The sequence below is a fragment of the Lepidochelys kempii genome, chromosome 14, assembly GCF_965140265.1.
Source record: "Lepidochelys kempii isolate rLepKem1 chromosome 14, rLepKem1.hap2, whole genome shotgun sequence".
NCBI lineage: Eukaryota > Metazoa > Chordata > Testudines > Cheloniidae > Lepidochelys > Lepidochelys kempii.
In genome coordinates, this window is record NC_133269.1 from 19,560,769 (window position 1) to 19,584,880 (window position 24,112).

The window sequence follows — 24,112 nt, forward strand, 5'->3', positions numbered from 1 at the left end:
AAATCACGCTCTTCGTAGCCTTCTATATAGCCACAGGGACACCAAAACTTTGCATATGAGAGCCATGTTAGCAGTTTGGATGGAAGCCTCAAGGGTTACCTTTAATTTATATGAAATGGAGCAGATTGCTGCAGCTAAACTCATCTTTAATAAAGAGATCCAGCCCACAGAGGCTGCAGGTTGTGACACTGCCTCCCTTCGCTCAAGAAAAAATATCACATTCAGGGACCTATAATCTCTGTGGACCTCACTACTACTGTTTTTTCTCAAAAAGAGAAGGAGGACTTGTGGCACCTTAGAGACTAACCAATTTATTTGAGCATGAGCTTTCGTGAGCTACAGCTCACTTCATCCATGATTTTTCTATTTAGGTTACAACCCATAGACCCCATTCAGGATAGGGATCCCACAGTGCTGGACAATGTACAAACATAAAAAGACACAATCCTTGCCTCAGAGAGTTTGTAATCTAGTTTAAGACAAGGTGCAACAAGGAAGTATAACAAACAATAGGAGGGAAAGGGGATGAGGATGGGAAAACAAAAAGACAAAACACTAACAGTCTAACACTGTTCTAACCACTTTCAGCCAATCACTGCCTATTTCAATTTTATTATTCTTTTGTAACCACTGCCTGGCTTTTTGTTATTGTTATTAGCTATTACTATTGAGTTTTTGTGTGTGTATTACAGAGGATGCAAGCTACCTGTCTGCTGCTGAAATAGCTACAGCTGAGGATGTTCAGGGCAATACATTTAAAAAGAGGAAGAAGGGAAAACACTGTTTTGCTTGGCTGATCTCAGTATATTTATTATTCCATACCCCCCAAAAAAAAATGAAAATACTGTTACTAAGTAAGGCCCTGATCCTTCAATGACTTTTGCACATGCTTAATGTTATGCACTGAATATTCCCAAAACAAAGCCACTGTGTGTAAAATGGGACTGCTCACAGTCCATAACATTAAGCATGTACCTGAGTCTTTGAAGAGTCAAGGCCTGAGACTATAAAGTCAAGCTCTCAAAAGTTAGACAATGCCAGAATCAAAGTGGCATGGGCATGTGGTCTCCTTGTGTAGTCTTACACTTACATGCTCATGTACTAATTTTTCCACAGGGACTCAGCCTCATTCAGCAGTCAGGATGAACAGTACTTACTGAATGAGTGGCCACGCAAGATTTATTTTTATCTTTGTCATGCACTGTGAGGGCCCAGGCCTTATTGATTACACTCTAAATTCTGCCAGTTGGCTGCAGCCACAAAGGACCATTATACCAGTTGGGGATCACCTGAGCACAGGGACATTCTGTCCACATACTCTTTTTCTCAACAATGTCCCATACACAGGAGTTCTTAGCTGGCCAAATCCACTGGCTTTATGATTCCTTTGTACTGACAGAGAGGCAGAGTAGAAATCTGACCCTGAGGACCCATATTTAATTTTATACACTCCTATTTGTATCTTTTCTTGCTATGCCATATCAGCCCCCTTGCTGTGTAATGTATGCACTCTGCAGTACCAGGGAAGCCTTTACCAGGAACATGAGAAGTGAGATGAATTTTCATCCCTCTTATCGAGAGGCTTTGGCTACCATTTGCCCAAGAGGTCCACATTTAGGGAGTGCCTTTTGGACCCCCAGCTTCCCATGATATCCCAAAAAGAACTTTTTATCATCTGTGACCCTTCCTTTACAATGTGCTCTATGGTAGGCCTCTCCTTACAGACCATTCTAGAGCTACTAATGCAGAATCGGACTGCTTACAGGTTTGGTGGTGGTAGATACAGAAAATCTATTACACCATTTCTCTAAAAACTGCACTGACTACCTGTTCATTTTCAAGTGCAATTCAGGATGCCTGCTTTGATCTTCAACATCCTGTGTGGTTTGAGCCCTGTCTCTTTGGGAGGCTCTCTCTCCCCCTGTGTATTGCCATTGTTGAGATCCCCTAAGGAAAAGATGTTCTCGGTGGATGGCCCCCAACCACCGTATCCTCTTCCCTCCACCCAGCAACTACTCAAACTGTCTGTTAGTGTTTATGGCCTGGTGTAAGGTCTTTCAGCCTCATGTTTGTCTCTGGGGTAGGATGAAGTTGGATAAGTTGGTGTGTAATGTAATTTGAGAGGTTAGGTAAAAGTCTTTTGTTTTTAAGAGTTATCTATGTTAAATATCATACAGGCACCCAGCAAAGTTGCATTGGTTGCATTTTATACATTTTTGAATAAGCATGCACTGTGAAGCAAAGAACCTCTCTCTGCCTACTAGCCAGCACACCCTGTCTCCTTGAAATTACAGTTGGGAGGTGGAACAATAGCGAAATCCTCTCCTTAAGCGCTCTAGCTTTGCAGAGGGAAAGAGACACACCTCATACAGCTAAGGATATTGAATGTCCTGGAAACACCCTTTCTTTGGAATAATTAAGACAAGTATAAAGTTTGCCACAGAACAAAAACTGAACTTTGCTCTTTTGTGGCTAATTTTCTCTTTGGCATCCAACTGCAGACACACCCTTGAGCAAGTCAATGTTTTTCCTCTCACCAAACAGGATCTTATCTTTCCTTTTTCTTTTTTTTTTTTTTTTAAGTAAATGAAGAGTGAGCAAAAAAGTTCTCGTCACCCATGTTTTGGGAAACAGTTTCTTTATAGTTGAAGGGAAAGAATTTGTATAGAACAAAAGTACGGAATTTTGTGAGATCTGAGTTCCTCTGTCCCAGACTTGGTGCCATCTAGAGCAGGCATGTTACTTAACCTTCTTGGGACTCAGTTCCACAGTTTGTAAAATGGAGATTATAATACAACCTACCTGATAGGGTTGCAAGGCTTACTCAGGGTTTGTAAAGTGCTGAGAAATCTTTAGTGGCAGACATTAAAATATGTTATAAATAACCTGTTCCCCCCCGCCCCAGCCTCTGTGGTCTGTCATCATTTCTCATTATGTTCTCCAACAAATTCAGACTGTAAGCTTCTGGGGACAAGGAACTTTTTTAAAGGTTGTCTATAAAGTGACATGCACACTACATAATAAAAATGCCACTACATAAAATAATAATTATCTTTGATAGTTTGTGGAGGCAGGATTCTGCCATCACTAGTATTTAGCTTCCCCCCACCATCTAATGTAATCAAAAACGAGAATTTCTCTTCTTTTTTTTTTGCCCGCCTATAGCATTTAATTGAAAATTGTATCTCCGCTATAGAGTTTTATTGAAGGGTTCAAAAAAAAAAATCCACCTCAGGAAAAAGTTATTTTCTGTTAAATTGTGTAGATGAAATAATTTCTACAGTACTTATCAGTTCCATCCTTATTAAATTATGTAGAACTTTTCTATAACACCATGCTCAAAGAGTATAGTTTTGGACATCTAGCGAGCAGTTTGAACCTAGTAGCAGTGAACCTATTGGAAGCAGGAATAGGTCTTAGAATGTGGATGATTGTTATTGATTTGAGACAAGATAGCCTGTTGTATTAGGTATGGAAGCTGAGAAAATTGGTTCTAGGCCCAGCACTGCCATATTTCCTTTGTGACACTGGTCACATCAATTTGGCCAGGGATTTTCTTTTTAAATGTATCCACTACATTTGAATGATCAGTCTGAGCTACCTAGATCATGATTTTCAGAGGTGTTGAGCACCTGTGTCTTCCACTATCTTTTACTTCAGTTGCAGGTGCTCAGCATCTCTCAAAAATCAGACACCTCAAGTTGTGGATATTTAGATTTAATGGACCCTTTGGAAAATGTGGACCTTAACCTGACTCTTTTTCTCTATCTGTACCATGAGTAAAAAATAGCGAGCTACCTCACAAGGGTATTGTGGCAGTAAAGTCAGCAGAACACTTTGAACATGTACAGCACTATTATTAAAAGCCATTCCCTTCCCTCCAACATAGAAAGGGTCATGCTTTTCACATTGTTTCTATATCAATAAGGTCAGTGCTTTTTTGCACTCTCTTGAAACAAATTTAATTGAGCCAGTAGAGCAATATTAAAAACATCTACTTTATAAATATTTAAAGTATCTTTTTGATCACAAGTTGATATATACAGTTTAAGAATGCAACAGCACATATTGTTTATGTACAGTAATTAAAAACTACAATGAGAGATAAGTGATCTATTACCAATTCAGATAATGCTTTAAACTGATCCCCTGAAATAAACACACCATTAAAGATACAAGTATAAGTCAGTTGTACTGCTTACCATTTAGGGTTTGCTTAGGGCATTTGGCTTTACATATCAAATCTTATTCTGGAAAATGATCTCACAGTCCAAACTTTCCACTTCCCTCTTGGGCTTGTTTGTTTAGCCCTTATTTATTCTGAGGAGTCAGGGCAGAGATGGAAGGGGGTGCAGTGTTTCAGTATCCAACTATAAATTAATTTGGTGTTTTTAAGAGAATGAAGATTTTACACTTTTACTATTGGACCACAAGTAAAGAATGCCAACTTGAGGGAGAGTCAGAGCTAATAATAACCCAACTGATCTGCTTTGGTACTAAGAGTTCTAGCAGAACTTGCTCTGCCTTTGCAAAATGGAGACTTTGCTTCTATCCACATGCCTGCTTTGGGATGCTCTGCTTCTGGCTTCACCTGCAAGGATCATTCAGAAGTAATGATTCCCAAAAAGAAAACAAAAAAAAGAGAGGGTGGGTGATCACCCCCCAATTTAATCTTTATAACAGAGCCCCACTGTACTTGAATGTTACCATCTGATCTTCTAACACATTTGCATCTTATCATTTATTAATCTTTTTGTTGTGCATAACCTACTGAGCTAGAATCCCAGTATAGCCTTGGCATTTTGTACCTGATAGACTTGCACCACTAGTGATCTGTTGCTATGGAGATGTAGGGACATCTATGATGATTCAGAACTATTGCTACTGCAAGATGTTACCAAATTACATTTCAACAGAGGCACTTGTAAACACTGCAGGGAAGCTACATACCACTCTCACCAAAGGTGCTGGAAATTGGTGTTATCACTCCTCTGCGTGTCAATGAGCCCAGGAACACGGTGCCACACCATTTCCATCACTTAGACACCTTTCCCCACAAACTGAGGATTTAACTCATACTGCTTTTCAAAATTTCTTATGCCACTTTTGAAGATTATGCTGTAAGAAGGGCATCCCCATGATCTATGAAACAGCCTCGCCATAAAAGGAGGGCAAGCCACCGACTGAAGAATAAAGAACAGGCTTTGTTTTTCCAGGAACATTTATTTTTAAATAATATTGTTCTTTCCCTATAAAGCAGCTCTTCAGTCACATTCCTCTTACTGTTGTTGCAACTATTGTCTTTGGCATTTTCTTCTTAGAACTACACTTTGTAGAACATCTGGTACAAAAAATGTAGATTTACAGAAAAATAAGAATATAAACCACAGATTAATCCCCAGAAGTATTAAATAACATAGCAAAAACTTTATCAAATCTGTTTCATACACTTAATGGACAAAAACATGTTGTGCATAATATTCTATATACACATTTGCAGCTTAGTTAAATTAGTGCTTTGAGGTTACCAAGGAAGTTGTACAAAAAATAATCATATCCACTACTTCAATAGTACTAGAATGTCTCACCATTTGTAAAGTTTCAATGTATACAATACATTGCATTTAAAAAAATCTCTGCTTGAATCTACAAACTGACACACTAATTTTTGCCTATTTGCAAATAAAGTTTGTGATAAAACAGATTTTTATCTAGTAAATTACACAAGTCACTTCCAAGATCTATTGTAATTAACAACTTAATAAAATGATAATTATTCCCTTTATAAAAAACACACATCTCAAAACACGAGCATTGTGCACAACAAAAATTCCAATCTAAAAGTCCAAAAGCAAAGTGTCACATCCACTTCTGTTGCACAGAACACATCATTCATTCCAAAGCAGCATTGTTATAGTGAGCACACTGTAATATAAGTCTTTCCTTATTTTTGTCAATGTCATGTGATACACGGAGCATGCTCAGCTATTCAACAGGACTCCCTGTGTTCAAGGCTCCACGTGAGGAAAGTCAACCTTGTTTTTCAGCCACATCAGGTTTAGGAAATTTTACAACTGTTTCTTGTACAATTTTTTGGTGGACTCTGTGGGGGACGGATGATTTTAGCTTTCTTTAGGCTGTTCCTTTTGTTGTTGTTGCTGGCAGTGAGTGAGTAGGAGCGTCCATGCATCATCCTGGCATTAAGGCCGTTGGCCATAGAGAAAGATTTTAGATGGCTTCGTAAGGCAACAGGGAGCGGGAGCTTGTCGACAAGATGCACAGGGGTGCAGGAAACTATGGCACGGCAGCAGAGATCTTGCAGATTCAGTACTTTAAAAAACAAACAAACATATTATAATACATAGTATGCTTTTGTCAGCCATATGGTGGCAGCACACACAGTATCATGCGTGTCCATTGTACTTTTAAAACCAATCCTCTAATTTTTCCTCTCTTTACAGTTCATTATACCCTTCCTCCAGTACTAGATACTTGCCCATAACACTAACCCGCCTTACAGAATAAAGGCCCCATCTCACAAGCCCTACACACATGGAACTTTCATTGGCTTCAGTGGAGATCTTGCAAAATTATTCCCCTCTCCCCCAAGTTGGATAGACCAAGAGTACCATTTTCAAAAATACCTCCGTAACTTTTAGAATAGCAGCCGTGTTAGTCTGTATTCCTTTTCTCAGTAACTTAGAAGCTTAAATGCCATTTTCAAAAATTACTTTCTTTTCAGTTTCATTGAATGTCAAAGATTTTGAAAACTTTTACCCCAACTCTGCCTAACACTCATACTGAACTCTCATTGCACTGCTTTCCACTCAGCTGGAATCCCATCTGAATAGCAAGACTATTCTTTGAAGCTTTGAATCTCTCACTCTGGTACCCTTATTTCATCTAGAACTGGAGGGAATCATTCAAGCTCATAAGTAAATGTTACTGGTTAAATTATACTACAAACTCCAGCAAAAGACAACTTCAATCTATGTTTTTCAAAAAAATTAAATTATCTGCATATTAATTGCTCAGAGCCAGGAAATACATTTTATTTGGATAAATCACTTGTTGGCATTTGGCAAGGAAAGAATTAATGTTGGAAGTGATTAATATTTTTACTCCCCAACCCCTACCCCCCTCAAATGCTTCCTGAGACCAGAGGTGAAAGTAAGCTGGTACGGTGTACTGGAAAGAGCCAGTAAGCCGTACCGGACTGGCTTCCCCAGGTGGCCATTTAAAGGGCTTGGGGCTCCCCGCAGCATCTGGTGCTCCAGGCCCTTTAAATTGCTTCCAGAGCCGCACTGCTGGAGCCTCCAGGTAGCGGAGGCAGCCGGGAGCCCCGGGGCTCCATCAGCGATTTAAAGGGCCCGGGGCTCCACTGCAGTAGCAGCAGCCGGGAGCCCCGGGGCCTTTAAATCACCACGGGAGACCTTGGCCACCGCCACTACGCCGGGGACACTGGCAGCAGGGCAGTAGCAGTGGCCAGAGCCCCAGGCCCTTTAAATGGCCCCCGAGCCCCCAGCCACGTCTGCAGCTGGTAGCTCCGGCGGTGATGTAAAGGGCCCGGGGCTCCCAGCTGCCCGCAGCCGGAGACTGGGGCTCTTTAAATCTCAATTTAAAGAGCCCGGAGCTCTAAAGGCTCCGCCTCTTCTGGTTGAGACCATGCCCCTTCTGGTCAAGGCTCCGCCCCCTGCTAAGGACTCCAGCATACCGGTAAGTCCTTTAAATTAGTTTCACCCCTGCCTAGGACTTAAAGCTTAGGAAAGACAGCATCTAGTACAAACTCCTAAAAACTCTACTCCCTGCTCCACAATTTTCTACAGAATAGAAAAAAGTGCCATTATATGAGGCTGCCGCTACAACCCATTCATACATCTCCAGGCTTTTCTTCAGAGATTGGGATAATTTGGGATTCAGGCTCTGGTGCTCTTGTATGATTTTTGGCATGTCCGATGCCTTTTTTTAAGGCTGTGAGGAATATTCTTGTCTTACTGCTTAAGTGAATAAGGAGTGTAATACTGCACAAATCAAAATAAACCTACACCAGTTTGTTAATCTAGTTTTTGGTAGGGTACCTACTTAAGTTAGGGAAATATAAACCTTCTTCAAAGCCAGTAAGTCCTTTTAAAAAACACTTACATTTTGCTACAATTTGTACCAAAAAAACCCATCCAATTTTTATTCCAATAAAAAAACCCTATTTAGATATCCAACAATTAGGTCAACTGAGCCTATTTTCATTTAAAAAAACCAGTTATTTGTACTCTATGATCCAGTTTTTCCATTAACCATTTCCATGCTTTTTTTCTTGGAATCAGCTGAGGTGAGTCATCTACTAATGTACCTGTTCCAAAAATTACTTTGTTAAAGCATAAACTGTAGTAATCCTCAGACAGAGTCTGATCCTGCAAGATGCTGAGCATCCTCAATTCCCATTGACTTCAAATGGAAATAGAGGGTGCTCAGCACCTTGCAGGATCAGACCTATACAGTCTGATTGCTATTAAAAATGAATCATATAAGCCAGTGACTCAATTAAATACTTAATAGATCCAAATTAATCAGTAGATGGCTGTCACTGCACAATTATTTTCAGATGCTTTTAAAAAAAGCTTGTAACAAGAAGTTCATCATAATGAAGTAATGAGAATACAGAATTACCATACTTGATTAAACTAATGGGTCTCTCAAGTCCAGTAACGTCTCAGCAACAGCTGCCACTACCAAATGCTTCTGAGTAAAATGCAAGAAACCCTCCATTAAGTAACTATGGGATTAGCGGTCTCCAAGGAACGTTTCCTCCTTACCTCCAGTAAACGGAGGCTGTCTTAAGCCCTGAAGCATGAGGGTTTATATCCCTTCCAAAACATTTTTTTAAAGTATTACTGTAACAACTATGCATATTCATATTATTCCTAAATAATCTCTTTTTGAATCTTGCTCAGCCCTTGGTCTCAGTAATATCCTGTGGCAATGGGTTTCACAGGCTAATTTTGCATTCTCTGGGGAAAATATTTCCTTTTACCAGAACTGAATCTGTCACCTTTCAGTTTATTGAATGTTCCCTTGAATTATGAAAGGGTGAACAGAAGCTCTCAATTTAATCTTCCCTAAATTATTCATTATTTTGTACACTTATCACATCCTTACCTCTTATTTAGGGTAAAAACAAAAACACAAATTTTTTCAGGTTCTATTCACCTTGTTTCACTGTCAGCATGTGTCATTTAAGGAAAGATCAGCTAATAACATTGTTAGCAAACCTGGTCTCTTTACATTTTTATTTAACAAAAATAAATTAATAAAGCATTTAAGGTACATGTCTCAAGGTTTTCAGCTTTTCACTATTACTTTTAAGACTTTCAGAGGTTCAGTCTGACAGTTCTAAGAGTAATGAAGAAGAATGAACAAATGCATATTGTGTTTTGCCTACCCTTGTTTGGCCTCCAGAGCCGGTCCATCCCATGTCTCATTAACACTATCCTTGCCAGCTCAGTAAAAGACTCTGTGATGTTAAAGTTACAAAGTGGGCTAACTTCAAAAAAAGTCATGCCTAGTCTCTCGGCATAGGCTTGTGCTTGTTCAGTGGAGACTTGACGCTTGAAAGCTAAATGAAGGCGATTTCCAACCAGGATTTTAGGTACACCAGGAGCATGCTGAGTGAAGAGAAGCAATAACAGATTAGTGTTATAACCCTTCACCTCATCCTCCAATAAAATACTGTAAGCTTTTCACAAAGATTCAGAAACAATGCTGTACTCATGAAGCATGTCAAGTCGCAAGAGGATGTATGACATGATGGAAAAGTAAGCATACTTACTGTGACGTTGCACTCCATATGCTTTATGAAAATATGCTTATGAATGTGAATATGATGCAACTGGAATATGCTTTATGCAAATGGTCTCTTGTAAGGTATCATTACAAAGCTTATAATCTATTGCGTGTGTTCATCCTATCTATTTGCATGTATTATTTCTATGTCTGGAGTTAGGAGAATAAGATATAAACTTGTATTACTGATGTAACCATATTAAGTGGAAGCCATTAAGGGTGCTTCAGAATCAATGACCTGTAAATGGCTCTGTTTACTTGCAAACCTTCCTGTGTATGTGTGGGCCAGCCCAGGAAGAATGGAGGCTGGGTCTCACAGTGACATGTGATTATGTCACATGATGCTGGAACCCATCTTAATCCTTGTACTGGGGGTGGGGACAAGCACCCACAAGATTCCTGCCTGTGCCAAAGCTATAAGAGGGGGTGGGTGGAGCAGGACAAAAGAGGCTGCCAGTCATGAGAAAACCCCTGCTTACCACCTGAGATGTCTGCTGGAACGAACAAGGACTGTACCAGGGGAAAGGACTGGGCCCAGACTAGGAAGGAGTCTTGTCTGTGAATGAAGCTTATTAGAACATCTTTGAGGGTGAGATAGTACCTGTAATCAGTTTCTAAATATATAAGGCTTAGACTTGTGTGTTTTATTTTATTTTGCTTTGTGACTTACGGTATGTCTACACTTGCAGAGTTTTTGAGCTGTAAGTTTCACTGGTGATAGGGAACTGGTGAAAGAAAAGCACCGGTTTGTGTACTCACTTAATTCCTCAGGCATCAGCAGGGACAAAAGTAATTCCAGACACTTACTGATACAGGGCTGGGGCCGGTGCCTCAGGTGGAAGGGGCGGGGCTGGGGGTCAGCATCCCCCAGCCAGCCCTTCCAGGCTGCCTGGCCCGCACCGCCCAGGGCTCCAGTGGCGATTTAAAGGGCCCTACTGCAGCAGCAGCATCCAGAGCCCCGGGCCCTTTTAAATCGCCGGCCCTGGGGCAGCTGCACCCTTTGCCCCACCCCCGCCTGTCGGCGGCTGAGAGGAGGCAAAAGGGGCAGGGACATTAAAGCACTGCAGTGTCCTTTGCCGCAGCAGCACTTTAATGTTGCTGCATTCCCCCGCCATGCCCCCATCAGTGGCCCTCCTGGTAGGGGGGCCGCAGCAATGCTAACGCCGATGGGGGGTCGCAGCAATGCTAACGCGCTGCCACGGCAAAGGACCATCCTTAAAGCACTGCTGCGGCAGCACTTTAACGTCCCTGCCCCTTTGCCTCCCCTGTCAGTGGCCCTGCCAGTACGGACCCTACCAGCAGGGCCGCCGACGGGGGAGGCAAAAGGGTCAGGAAGATTAAAGCGCTGCCACGACAGGGCTTTAATGTGGGCTGCGTATGGGCTGGTGTGGGTTCTTACCAGTATGCCGTACCGGCCCGGACCAGCTCACTTTCACCCCTGGGCGTCAGAGTTTTTACACTAGCAGCACTTCCATCACCAATGAGAGCAGCGCTGTAGGGCAGCTATCCCACAGTACAGCTCTCCAGAGGTCTTGTGGGAAGGGGGGGCTGAGCGGAAGGCATTCTGGGTCCCTGCTCAGTGCCCTGTGCTGCCCTGCTTCATGTCCCAGAAGCCCCATTACTTCCTTGTTTATTTCATGGCATTTTTTTAAAAAACCCCTGCTGTCTGGCTGCTTTCCCCACCATAAGCTACAAGCAAAAGGACAGGGACTTTTAAATATCCCGGGGCTTACAGCGGGAGGAGCAGATGTCCGTTTACCTGGCATCACAGCAGCGGAGATGCTGGCTAGAGTGGTCACTTTTGGAATTGTGGGATATCCTTCGGAGGCCAAAAGGTGTTTACGCTGGTAGAATGTGTCTTCACTTTCACAACACCACAAAAAGAACAGCAGTAAGAGCTGTATGTCTCCCGTGAAGGTGGTTTTCTTTTTGCGGTGAAACTCAGAAGTTTCACCGCAAAAAGTCATTAACAAGTGTAGATGCTCCCATGGTTTTAGTGCAAAAAAGGGACATTTTGCACTTTAAACGGCAAGTGTAGACATAGCCTAACTTTGTTCTGGCTGTTATTACTTGAAACCACTTAAATCCTACTTTTTATACTTAATAAAATCACTTTTGTTTATTAATAATCACTTACTCTGGGTTTAATACCTGGGGGAGCAAACAGCTGTGCATCTCTCTCTAGCAGAGATATAGAGGGCGCACAATTTACAAATTTACCCTGTATAAATTAATCCGTTTTATTCTGTATACATTTGGGGTTTGGATCCCACTGGGAGCTGGGTGTCTGGGTGCTGGAAACAGGTAACCTGATGAGCTATTTTTAGTTAACGTCTGCAGCTCTGGGGGCGTGGCCCAGACCTTGGGTCTGTGTTGCAGCCAGCTAGCATGTCTGGTTCAACAAGGCATGGTTCTGGAGTTGCAAGCTGGCATGGAAAATGGGCTCTGAGGTAATTTCAGCACATCAAGTGACAGTCCCAAGGGGATCTCTGAGACTGAACCTGTCACACTCATATCTATAAGAGACTGGGTTGGGAGGAGAAATGAAGGGACTATGCTTAGTTCTTGGGAAATGGGGCGGTAGTTATTTTGTCCCATCCTTGAAACCCGTCTTTTCTCAAAGCTTCCTCATTCAGTTTATTACAGAGAACAAACATTATAAATGTTCATTGTTAAGCTGCTTCTTTAAAAAACATAAGTACTGTATCTTCATGGCTAAATTCAGGACAGAATGATCTCTTTTGGGGGTATATCGACATTGCAGAGAGGGTGTATGATTGCAGCACATGTAGGCATACCCAAGCTAGTTTTAATCTAGCTAGCTCATGTTCCAATAGCCATGAAGCTTCTTCAAGCCCACCTGGGACTCTGGGGTGGCTGGCCTTCACTGAAACCTGTGCTGCCACAGTTTCACTACTCTCAGTATTCAAGCTAGCTATCTTAAAGATAGCTCAGATTAGTGGAATGCTGTGACATTTTTAGTCAGGCATGCAATTCTACACTTGCATGGAAAATGGCATTTCCTCTATTCGGCACTGGTGAGGCCACAACTGGAGTATTGCATCCAGTTTTGGGCCCCCACTACAGAAAGGATGTGGACAAACTGGAGAGAGTCCAGCGGAGGGCAACAAAAATGATTAGAGGGCTGGGACACATGATTTACGAGGAGAGGCTGGGGGAACTGGGCGTATTTAGTCTGCAGAAAAGACGTGTGAGGGGGGATTTGATAGCAGCCTTCAACTACCTGAAGGGGGGGCATTTCCAAAGAGAATGGAGCTAGGCTGTTCTCAGTGGTGGCAGGTGACAGAACAAGATGCAATGGTCTCAAGTTGCAGTGGGGGAGGTCTAGGTTGGATATTAGGAAAAACTATTTCACTGTGAGAGTGGTGAAGCACTGGAATGGGTTACCTAGGGAAGTGGTGGAATCTCCATCCTTAGCGGTTTTCAAGGTCAGGCTTGACAAAGCTCTGGCTGGGATGATTTAGTTGGGGTTGGTCTTGCTTTGAGCAGGGGGTTGGACTAGATGACCTCCTGAGGTCTCTTCCAACCCTTATCTTCTGTGATTCTACGACCCTCCATGTGGCGTGACCTCGCACAAAAGGTGCACACAAGGTTATGATGTGCGGAGGATACAATCTTGTTCAACATGGTGTCCTCCATGCACACTTGGGTGCCCGACAGAGGCATCCCTTGGGCACACCATGTCCTGGGACATGCAATGCATGCCTTGCATACACAGACAGCACGTCATGGCTCAGATATGTCAGATTAGCTATTTTTCTAAAAAAAATGCTCTAGTTCAAACAGGAATTAATTCAGAGAAGTTCTATGACCTGTGTCATGCAGGAGGTCAAATGAGATGATCAAAGGGATCCCCTCTGGATTTAGAATATGTAACTCTATGAACTAGGAGTGTTGACAAATAGTATTATTATTACAGTATCAAAATCCCACATCACATGTGCGGGACCTTTTAGGTCCATTTTCCTCTTTTACAGAATATATATTTTCACATTATACAAGTAAACTGCTTTTAATTTAAGACAGTTTGCATGTATCAGAGAAGTAGTCACTTGCATTCAAAAATCCAAGATAGTCTTTTGAGATCTTTGGATTAAATGCACTATAACAGTGCTTAAGGCTTTATAAATAGTGACTTAAACCTCATAATCCCCATATGAGATGGGAAAGCATTTTTTTTCATAAGAGGAAACTGAGACAGAGGTAAAGTGATTTGCTTAGGTAACACAGAAAGTCTGTGGCAAAAGTGATCACTTAATCTAGGAATCTTGATCTCCATCTCCATTTTCTTCATCTAGAATTGACATCTTTTTAAATAAGTGGGCAGTTCACTTGTTTGTTACAGTCTAAAAGTATAACAAAAATACAAGTCTGTCATCTTGGATTCCTGTAATGAATTCTGACTGCAGTTACACAGTATAAACCAGTAACTGGAAAACACCACGAGCAAAACACATGCTTAATCACTAATCTTGTTATACATAAGTGATGTTCTAGGATACATCTTACCTCATCTATCTCCTTTATCCATCGATCAATACCATCAAATGACCAGCGATTTGTAATGTCATATACCAGTATCACCCCCTATGTGAAAGAATATTAACATGAATATCACTTAACATATACAAAATGCATAATACATAGTACTACCTCACTCTATCATCATTCTATTATCTGTATCAGGATTATGGGGTTTACAATCCTGCCAGATGCTGCGTGCTCCCTGAGTAGAGTGGAATCTCACAGCATCTTCCAGAATCAGCACCTTTGTCCCGATCTAGAACTGGGAATGGAAGGGAGCATGGAGGGTGGGAAGCATTTAGCAACTTGCAGGATCAAACCCAGATTCATCAGTTTGTGGTCAATGTTAATTCAATTATAAAACCAAATTATGAACATGTTTGGGTGATGTATACATCACAAGTAACACAGACATATTGCTTCCAGTTACACTGTATAGTGTCCAAAAGCTAAGGGCCTCAAATTCTATGGAGATCCAAATACCTCACTAGCAGAAGTAATCAATGCACATTATCACTGTTTACAGCAATACTTTTAGGAGCCTACCCCATGTTTTCAACCTGCAGCTAATGAACTGATGTGTCAGAATGCAAAAACACTAAATATAATGTAGCTGCACAAACATCTGAGTCTGTGGTAATAAGTTTCAAAGTGGTAGCCATGTTAGTCTGTATCAGCAAAAACAACAAGGAGTCCTTGCTAATAAACTGGATTTATAATTTCCCCCAATTCTTGACTAAATTCCATTAACTATTTATCCTTCTAGTTACACAAAATTTGAGAAAGTTTAGCATATAAAGTCCACTTGGACATTTGCTTCTTAACTAAAACTCCCATTACTTCTAGCTTTTACTGCAGCCTCTATTCAGAGGTGTAATGAATGATAAGTAGGACTGCATATGTCTGTAGAGCACATACATTCTGCTCCCTCTTTTGGTTGAGATGTAGTGGTTGCTAGAGGGCAGTATTAGGCATGTAATAATTCCTTAAGGGCTCCTCCCTTTCTTACTGTAGCTTCAGATTGTGGCATCTTGTTAGGCCTGATACTCTCCTTCTCAATGAAGACAGCAAAATTATGAGAACTAGGACATCAACATGAGCATGAAACTTACAAAAGTACTTTATTTATACAGCACATTTATATATATATATATTTTATAGCAGCCAAAGGTGGCGTTTTAGAAGAAACTCCCATTCTTCTGAAATATACAGCTCCAACCTCAAAGAACTTACAATCAAAGCCCTTAATTCTGCCAGGGGAACCATGCAGGCAGAACCCTGCATCCAGATGGAGTCCCACTGATGTCAATGGGGACTCATCTGCATGGGTCTTGCAGGATCAGGCCCAAGTTTAGATTTTATTATCCTGGCTTGTTGCATCAACACTATGGAGTGGGGAGGAAGGCCAGTGTTTACAGCAATATGATCAGGCAGTGACTCAGGTCAGGCATATAAAAATCATGATGGTTCAATAGTAGTATTTTTTTAATTTATAATTATTATTTATTTGCCTTGTGGCTATTGTGGAAGGAGTGAGCCTTGGGGGATTTAAATGAGGAAAAGGTGGCAGATTAGAAGACCAGAAATGGAAGGGCATTCTATGGATGGGGCAGCACAGAGAGTGTTGTGGGGGAAGCAGATGAATGGTGCATCAAAACTGGCATTGAAGTTGGGGTAGGAGGGGCAATGTAGTGCAATAAAATATTTTGGATGGCCAGACAGACAGCTCAGAGCTATAGAGCTTTCGTGAGCTACAGCTACAGCTCACTTCATCTGCTTATGCTCAAATAAATTTGTTAGTCTCTAAAGGTGCCACAAGTACTCCTTTTCTTTTTGCGAATACAGACTAACACGGCTGCTACTCTGAAAACTAAACAGAGAGAGTCTGAGGAAAAAAACAAAGATAAGTTAAAGCAGACTAAGGACCTGATTATCTCCTATAGCATAAAATCCTACGCAATATGATGACATTCTGCTACAGCAAGTCATACCTTCCCTTTTGGGATCAGTTTCCCCTCTCTTGGCATTAGCTAATCTTGTTTTGCATGCTATGCAAATTTACAATCTTCTTATAATTTCCCCTCTTTTAAGCACACGCTTAAATCCATTCCTATTCAACAAAGCACTTAAGCATGTGGTTAACTTTAAGCACATGCTTTACCGAATAGGGACGGACTGCTGAAATACGGTCTAGAAGTACAAGTCCCTAGTGCAGTGATTCTCAAACTTTTGTACTGGTGACCCCTTTCACATAGTAAGCCTCTAAGTGCGACCCCCCCAAATAATTAAAAACACTTTTTAATATATTTAACACCATTACAAATGCTGGTGGCAAAGCCAGGTTTGGGGTGGATGCTGACAGCTCACGACCCTCCATGTAATAACCTCGCAGCCCCCGGAAGGGTACTGACCCCCCAGTTTGAGAATCCCTGCCCTAATGCTTGAGCTAAAGGGAAAGTTACTTTAGCTTTGGGCAATAACAGACTGTTGTAGTCACCGGGGCTTCCTGGGAGGAGTAAGACATAAGATTATGCATCAAGTCAGTGTATTACACTATCATTTCCTAAGTTTAGTCTTGTTCTTCATTTATTTAATAAGAAAGTAAAAGATACTGTCCCTTTCCTGAGATTGCTCTCATTTCTTTCCCCCCAGAAAACACTGTGTTGTATTCAGGAATATTACAGTATCTGTGTGCTAATTTACTTTATACAGTGAACTCTAAGAGCCAGTGTAATAAGGTTCACTACTCTTGTGATATGTCTTTACCAGCTCTACACTTATTCATCCATCCATCCACCAGCAATTATACATTACAATGAAGACAGCTTTGAGCTTACCTGAGCACCTCTTGAATAGGAACGAAATATGGTGCAGAATCTCCCTTGTCCTGATGTATCCCTAAACAAAATAAGTTTTTATTAAGAGAAGCAGGGCAACTTCTTACGTTAAGAGTTAAATATTAGCAATTTATACACACACCAGCTCATACTAACTGGACACCATCAATCTCTTCCCATCTGTTAAGCAGTAGCAGTCACCAATACACATAAGAGCTTTTCAGCACTCTGCAGTTATTTACACACTAACTTGCTTTCTGTGTTAGTGTTCTACCCCTTGCTCTAAAACAGGGGTTCTCAATCTTCATGGCACCATGACCCTCTTCTGATATCAAAAATTACTACACAACCCTAGGACGGGGGGCCTGAAGCCTGAGCCTGCCTGATCTCCACTGCCCTGGGTGGGAGGGCCAAAGCCCAACTCCATTACATCCATTCTGTGTTAGGCCATGTCTACACTATGAAAGTACTCCGATTTTACAGAATTTTTGGGAACACATCATATAAAGTCGAGTGCATGCGTCCACACTAAGCACATTAATTCGGTGGTGTGCATCCACAGTACCGTGGCAAGCGTTGACGTTCTGAGCAGGGAACTGTGGGTGGCTATCCTACAGTTCCCGCAGTCCCCACTGCCACTGGAATTCTGGGCTGAACTCCCAATGCCTGATGGGGCCAAAAATCTGTCACGGGTGGTTATGAGTAAATGTCGTCAGTCAACCCTCCCTCCCTCCGTGAAAGCAACAGCAGACAATCATTTCGCACCCTTTTCCCTGGATTGCCCGAGCAGACGCCATAGCACAGCAAGCATGGAGCCCGTTCAGCTCACTGCAGCAGTTATAACCATGGTAAACACCTGGTGCATTATCATGCAGTTTATGCAGAACCAGCACCCGACAAACCAGGTGAGGAGGCGACGGCAGCGTGGTCATGAGGACATGAACACAGATTTATCTAAAACCACGGTCCCCAGAAATTGGGAGATCATGGTGTTACTGGGGCAGGCTCACGCCGTGGAACGCCGATTCTGGGCCCGGGAAACAAGCACAGACTGGTGTGACCGCATAGTGTTGCAGTTCTGGGATGATTCCCAGGGGCTCTGAAACTTTCACATGCATAAGGGCATTTTCATGGAACTTTGTGACTTGCTTTCCCCTGCCCTGAAGCACAAGAATACCAAGATGAGAGCAGCCTTCACAGTTCACAAGTGAGTGGCAATAGCTCTCTGGGAGCTTGCAAAGCCAATCAGTCGGTAATCAATTTGGAGAGGGCAAATCTACTGTGGGGGTTGCTGTGACACAAATAGCCAACACAATCATTGAGCTGCTGCTATCAAAGGTAGTGACTCTGGGAAATGTGCAGGTCATACTAGATGGCTTTGCTGCAATGGGATTCCCTAACTGTGGGGGGGCCAAAGACGGAACCCATATCCCTATCTTGGGACCGGACCACCAGGGCAGCCAGTACATAAACCGCAAGGGATACTTTTCAATGGTGCTGCAAGCACTGGTGGATCACAAGGGACATTTCACCAACATCAACGTGGGATGGTCGGGAAAGGTTCATGATGCTCACTTCTTCAGGAACTCTGGTCTGTTTAAACGGCTGCAGGAAGGGATTTACTTCCCAGACCAGAAAATAACTGTTGGGGATATTGAAATGCCTATAATTATCCTTGGGGACCCAGCCTACCCCTTAATGCCCTGGTTCATGAAGCCGTACACAGTCACCCTGGACAGTAGCAAGGAGCTGTTCAACTATAGGCTAAGCAAATGCAGAATGGTGGTAGAATGTGCATTTGGACGTTTAAAGGGTCGCTGGCGCAGTTTACTGACTCGCTCAGACCTCAGCGAAACCAATATTCCCATTGTTATTGCTGCTTGCTGTGTGCTCCACAATCTCTGTGAGAGTAAGGGGGAGACGTTTATGGAGGGGTGGGAAGTTGATGTAAATCGCCTGGCCGCTGAATACGCGCAGCCAGACAGCAGGGCGTGCTGCACATCAGAGAATCTTTGAAAACCAGTTTCATGACTGGCCAGGGTACTGTGTGACACTTCTGTTTGTTTCTCCTTGATGAAAACCCGCCCCCTTGGTTGCCTCTAAATTCCATGTGAGCCAACCGCCCTCCCGCCTTCAATCACAGCTTGCTTGCAAAGGGAATAAAGTCACTGTCGTTTACAAAACATGTATTCTTTATTAATTGATTATAAAAATAGGGAGATAACTCACAAGGTAGCCTGGGTGGGGTGTGGGAGGAGGGGAGGAGGGAAGGAAAAGTCCATTTTAAAACTTCTTGAATGACAGCCTTCTGTTTCTTGGGCTGTCCATTGGGGTGGAGTGGTTGGGTGCCCGGAACCTCTCCCGCCCGCCCCACGTTCTTGGGCGTCTGGGTGAGGAGGCTATGGAACTTGGGGAAGAGAGAGGGCGTTAAACAGGGGTTGCAGCGGCAGTCTGTGATCCTGCTGCCATTCATGAACCTCCACCAGATGCTGGAGCATGTCCGTTTGATCCTGCAGTAGCCCCAGCATTTCTTCATGCCTCCTCCGATCTTCCTGCCGCCACCTCTCCTCATGTTCATTGACCACTTTCCTGTACTCTGCTATTGTGTCCCTCCACACACTCTGCTGAGCTCTGTCAGTGCAGGACTACTGCATGAGCTCAGAGAACATTTCATCACGCGTGCGTTTTTTTCGCCGCCTTATCTGAGATAGCCTTTGGGACGGAGGAGGGAGGCTTGAAACATTTGCAGCTGCTGGAGGAAAAAAGGGAGTGAAGTATTTAAAAAGATACATTTTACAGAACAATGGCTATAGTCTTTCAGGGTGAACAACACTATTCACATTACATAGCACATGTGATTTTGGTACAAGGTCGCATTTTGCATCTTATATTGAGTGCCTGCAGCTTTGGTGTTAGAGATCACACACGCAGGGCCGGGAAACAGAATTCGGCTTGCAGGTGGCCATGGTAAGCCATAGTCTTTCGGCTTCTGCAACCTTCATATCAGCAGCACCCTCCTCTCCCATACCAAGCAAAGCACGTTGAGTTGGCCATTTAGTGCTGTGGTTTTCCTGTTAACATGCGGCAGCAGAAACCAAACTAACCCCCCTCATACAATTCTCTGGCATGATCGCTTTACCCCTTTACCCCCCACCACGTGGTTGGTATCAGGAAAGATCCCTGCTAGTCAAATGCAAACAGCTCAGTGCCAATGCCCGCCCTCTCCCACCCCCACTGCGTGGCTAACTGCGGGGAGGATTTCTTTTCAGCCCCAAGCAAACAGCCCAGTAGGAGCGGCCACCTCTGAATGTCCCCTTAATTAAATTCCCCTATTTCAACCAGGTTACCATGAACAATATCACTCTCCTGAGGATAACACAGAGAGATAAAGAACGGATGAATGCCAGCAAACACTGGGACCACACGCTGCCAGGCTTTGTCATGCAGTACCACCAGATTACTTGCTACTAGCATAGTGTGGTAAAGTGTCCTACCCTGGGGGACGGAATAAGGCTGCTCTACCCAGAAACCTTCTACAAAGGCTTTTAGAGTACCTCCAGGAGAGCTTCATGGAGATGTCCCTGGAGGATTTCCGCTCCATCCCCAGACATGTTAACAGACTTTTCCAGTAGCTGTAGTGGCCACGAATGCATCCCAAGTCCTCAGGGGAACTTAATCATTCAAAAACGCTTCCTTTTATAACATGTATTATATTTTAAAAGGTACACTCACCAGAGGTCCCTTCTCCGGCTTCGTTGGGTTGGGAGGGTATTTCAGTCAGGATGATAAAAAGATCCTGGCTGTTGGGGAGAACGGTGTGCTGTGTGCTCTCCTCAAGCTCGTCCTCCTCATCATCATCTTCCCCGTCTGCAAAATCCTCTGGCATAGCGGAGAGTACCCCATCATCGGAGTCCACGGACAGGGGTGGGATAGTGGTGGTGCCCCCCCCCCCCACCCTCCCAGAATTGCATGCAGCTCAGGGTAGAAGCAGCATGTCTGGGGCTCTGTCCTGGAGCGTCCGTTTGATTCTTTGGTTTTCTGGTACGCTTGTCTGAGCTCCTTAAGTGGCACTGTGTTGCGTCCCTGCTGTAGCCTCTGTCCCTCATGGTCTCGGAGATTTTTTGAAATGTTTTGACGTTTCGTCTTTTGGAATGTAGTTCTGATAGCACGGATTCCTCTCCCCATACAGCGATCAGATCCAGTACCTCCCGCTCGGTCCCTGCTGGAGCTCTTTTTCGATTCTGGGACTGCATGGTCACCTGTGCTCATGAGCTTGCCTGGCCAAACGGGAAATGAGATTCAAAAGTTCCCGGGGCTTTTCCTGTACACCTGGCGTGGCCAGTGCATCCAAGTTCAGAGTGCTGTCCAGAGCAGTCACAATGGTGCACTGTGGGATAGCTCCCGGAGGCCAACACCTTCGAATTGCGCCCACACCAACCCTAATTTGAAACGGCGATGTCGATTTCAGCGCTAATCCCCTCGTTAGGGAGGAGTACAGAAATCGGTTTTAAGAGCCCTTTATGTCGAAAAAATGGCTTCGTTTTGTGGATGGGTGCAGGGTTAATTCGATGTAACCTGCTAAATCTGACATAAACTCATAGTGTAGACCAGGGTACTTATATTACCTCCCTCTCCGCATTACTGTAGTGTCTGAGCACCTTAGAATCTTTTGTTTATTTATCCTCCCAACACCTCATGAGGTCGGAAAGCATTATTATCCCCACTTCACAGATGGGGAAGTGCGGCAGAGAGCAACTAAGGTTACGTCTACAGTACGAAATTATTTCAAAATTATTCTATTCGAATTTTCAGAAGCTATTTTATACATTCGGTCTTCTGTGTCCCCACTAAAGCGCGTGAATTTAGTGGATTGTGTCCACGATACCAAGGCTAGCATTGAATGTCGGAGAGGTGCACTGTGGGTAGCTATCCCACAGTTCCCGCAGTCCCTGCCACCAATTGGAATTCTGGGTTAAGCTCCCAGTGCATGATGGGGCAAAAACATTCTCATGGGTGTTTCTGGGTGTGTGTCGTCAGAAAGCTATGGCAGACAATTGTTTCGTGCTTTTTTGGCATGCAGACGCCATACTGCTTTCAGCAGTTGGTGCACCGCTGCTCTCCTGCTACTATGAATCCACCTCTCCAGCTCAACTCTGCTCAGCTACCATGAACCAAGCAGCACAGCTTCTGTCGCCAACTCTGCTCTCCTGCTATTGCCATGCTTCCGAGCTTCTCCATGTTGTCTGTCCTGGGTTCCCACCTCCCTGAAAGCCACAGAAGACAACCATTTTCAGCCTTTGTTCAGCTACCATGAACCAAACAGCATAGCTTCCCCTGCCACTCTAATCTCCTACGTTTTGCACCCTTTTCCCAGGATTACCCATGCAGGAACCATAGCCATGGAGCCCGATCAGATCTCCACTACAGTTTTGACCATTGTAAATACCTCACACATTATCCCTATCTTGGCCCCGGAACACCGGGGCGGCCAGTAAATAAACTGAAAGGGGTACTTTTCCATGGTGCTGCAAGCACTGGTGGATCACAAGGGACGTTTCACCAACATCAACGTGGGATGGCCGGGAAAGGTACATGACGCTTACATCTTCAGGAACTCTGGTCTGTTTGAACAGCTGCAGGAAGGAACTTACTTCCCAGACCAGAAAATTACTGTTGGGGATGTTGAAATGCCTATAGTTATCCTTGGGGACCCAGCCTACCCCTTAATGCTATGGCTTATGAAGCCATACACAGGCACCCTGGACAGTAGTAAGGAGTAGTTCAACTATAGGCTGAGCAAGTGCAGAATGGTGGTAGAATGTGCATTTGGACGTTTGAAAGCGCGCTGGCGCAGTTTACTGACTCGGTTACATCTCAGCACAACCAGTATTCCAATTGTAATTGCTGCTTGTTGTGTGCTCCACGATATCTGTGAGAGTAAGGGGGAGACATTTATGGCGGGGTGGGAAGTTGATGCAAATCACCTGGCCGCTGAATACGCGCAGCCAGACACCAGTGCAGTTAGAAGAGCACAGCAGGAAGTGGTGCGCATCAGAGAAGCTTTGAAAACCAGTTTCATGACTGGGTAGGGTACGGTGTGAGAGTTGTATTTGTTTCTCTTAAAGTTACCCACCCCCTATATATATATGAAAGGAAATAAAGTCACAATTGTTTAAAAACCATTCTTTATTATTTGTTGCACAAAACATTGAGAGAAATCAGAAGCTAGATGGGGGGAGGCTATTGGGTTAGGGGGGTGGAGAAGGAGGGAAGGACAAGTCCAGAAACCAAATCAAAATTTAGGATATGCCAGCTTTCTGCTGCTTGTGCAATCCTCTGGGGTTGACTGTGTTGGTCCCTGTAGCTTCCCCACCCCCACCCCATGTTCTTGGGCGTCTGGGTGAGAAGGCTATGGAACTTGGAGAGGAGGGAGGGCGGTTATTCAGGGGCTGCAGCAGCAGTCTGTGGTCTTGCTGCCTTTCCCACATTAGATCCACCATACAGCGGAGCATGTCAGTTTGCTCCCCCATAAACTTGACCATAGCATCCTGCCTGCTCTCATCGAGCACGTCCCTCTTCTCTTCGTATTCATGTAACGCATCACGCGACTCTGCAATTCTTTGCCTCCACGTGTTCAACTGGGCCCTATCAGTGCGGGAGGACTACATGAGCTAACTACATGCTATCCCGAGTTCGCGCTGGGGACGGAGTAGATAGGGGCCACATTGAAACATTTGCGCCTGCTGCAGGAGGAGAAAAAGGGAGGGTAGCATTTTAAAAGATACATTTTAGAGAACAAAGGGGACACTGTTTCTCAGTGAAACAGGCAATTCATAGTACACAGCACATGTTCTTTCTGTACAAGGTCTCATTTTGCCTCTTATACTGAAGTG

General features: G+C 43.6%; 1 protein-coding gene across 3 annotated transcripts in view; it reads right to left on the reverse strand.

The window, feature by feature from the left end:
* Window positions 1-5,203: 5,203 nt before the first annotated feature.
* The window catches only part of RAB40B (RAB40B, member RAS oncogene family), a 60,792-nt gene continuing 41,883 nt past the window's right edge, over window positions 5,204-24,112 (reverse strand). Inside the window, exons 1-6 of one of the 3 annotated variants that reach the window (XM_073311257.1) lie at window positions 20,952-22,037; window positions 19,449-19,971; window positions 17,220-17,280; window positions 14,368-14,445; window positions 9,437-9,659; window positions 5,204-6,330 (exon numbers count right to left, since the gene is read on the reverse strand). In XM_073311257.1, coding sequence (XP_073167358.1) covers window positions 6,059-6,330; window positions 9,437-9,659; window positions 14,368-14,445; window positions 17,220-17,280; window positions 19,449-19,501 — 687 coding nt within the window. In that variant the 5' untranslated portion in view covers window positions 19,502-19,971; window positions 20,952-22,037 and the 3' untranslated portion in view covers window positions 5,204-6,058. Of the gene's footprint in view, window positions 6,331-9,436; window positions 9,660-14,367; window positions 14,446-17,219; window positions 17,281-19,448; window positions 19,972-20,951; window positions 22,038-24,112 lie in introns of those variants that run through there. The other 2 variants (XM_073311256.1, XM_073311255.1) reach the window with 2 other exon arrangements.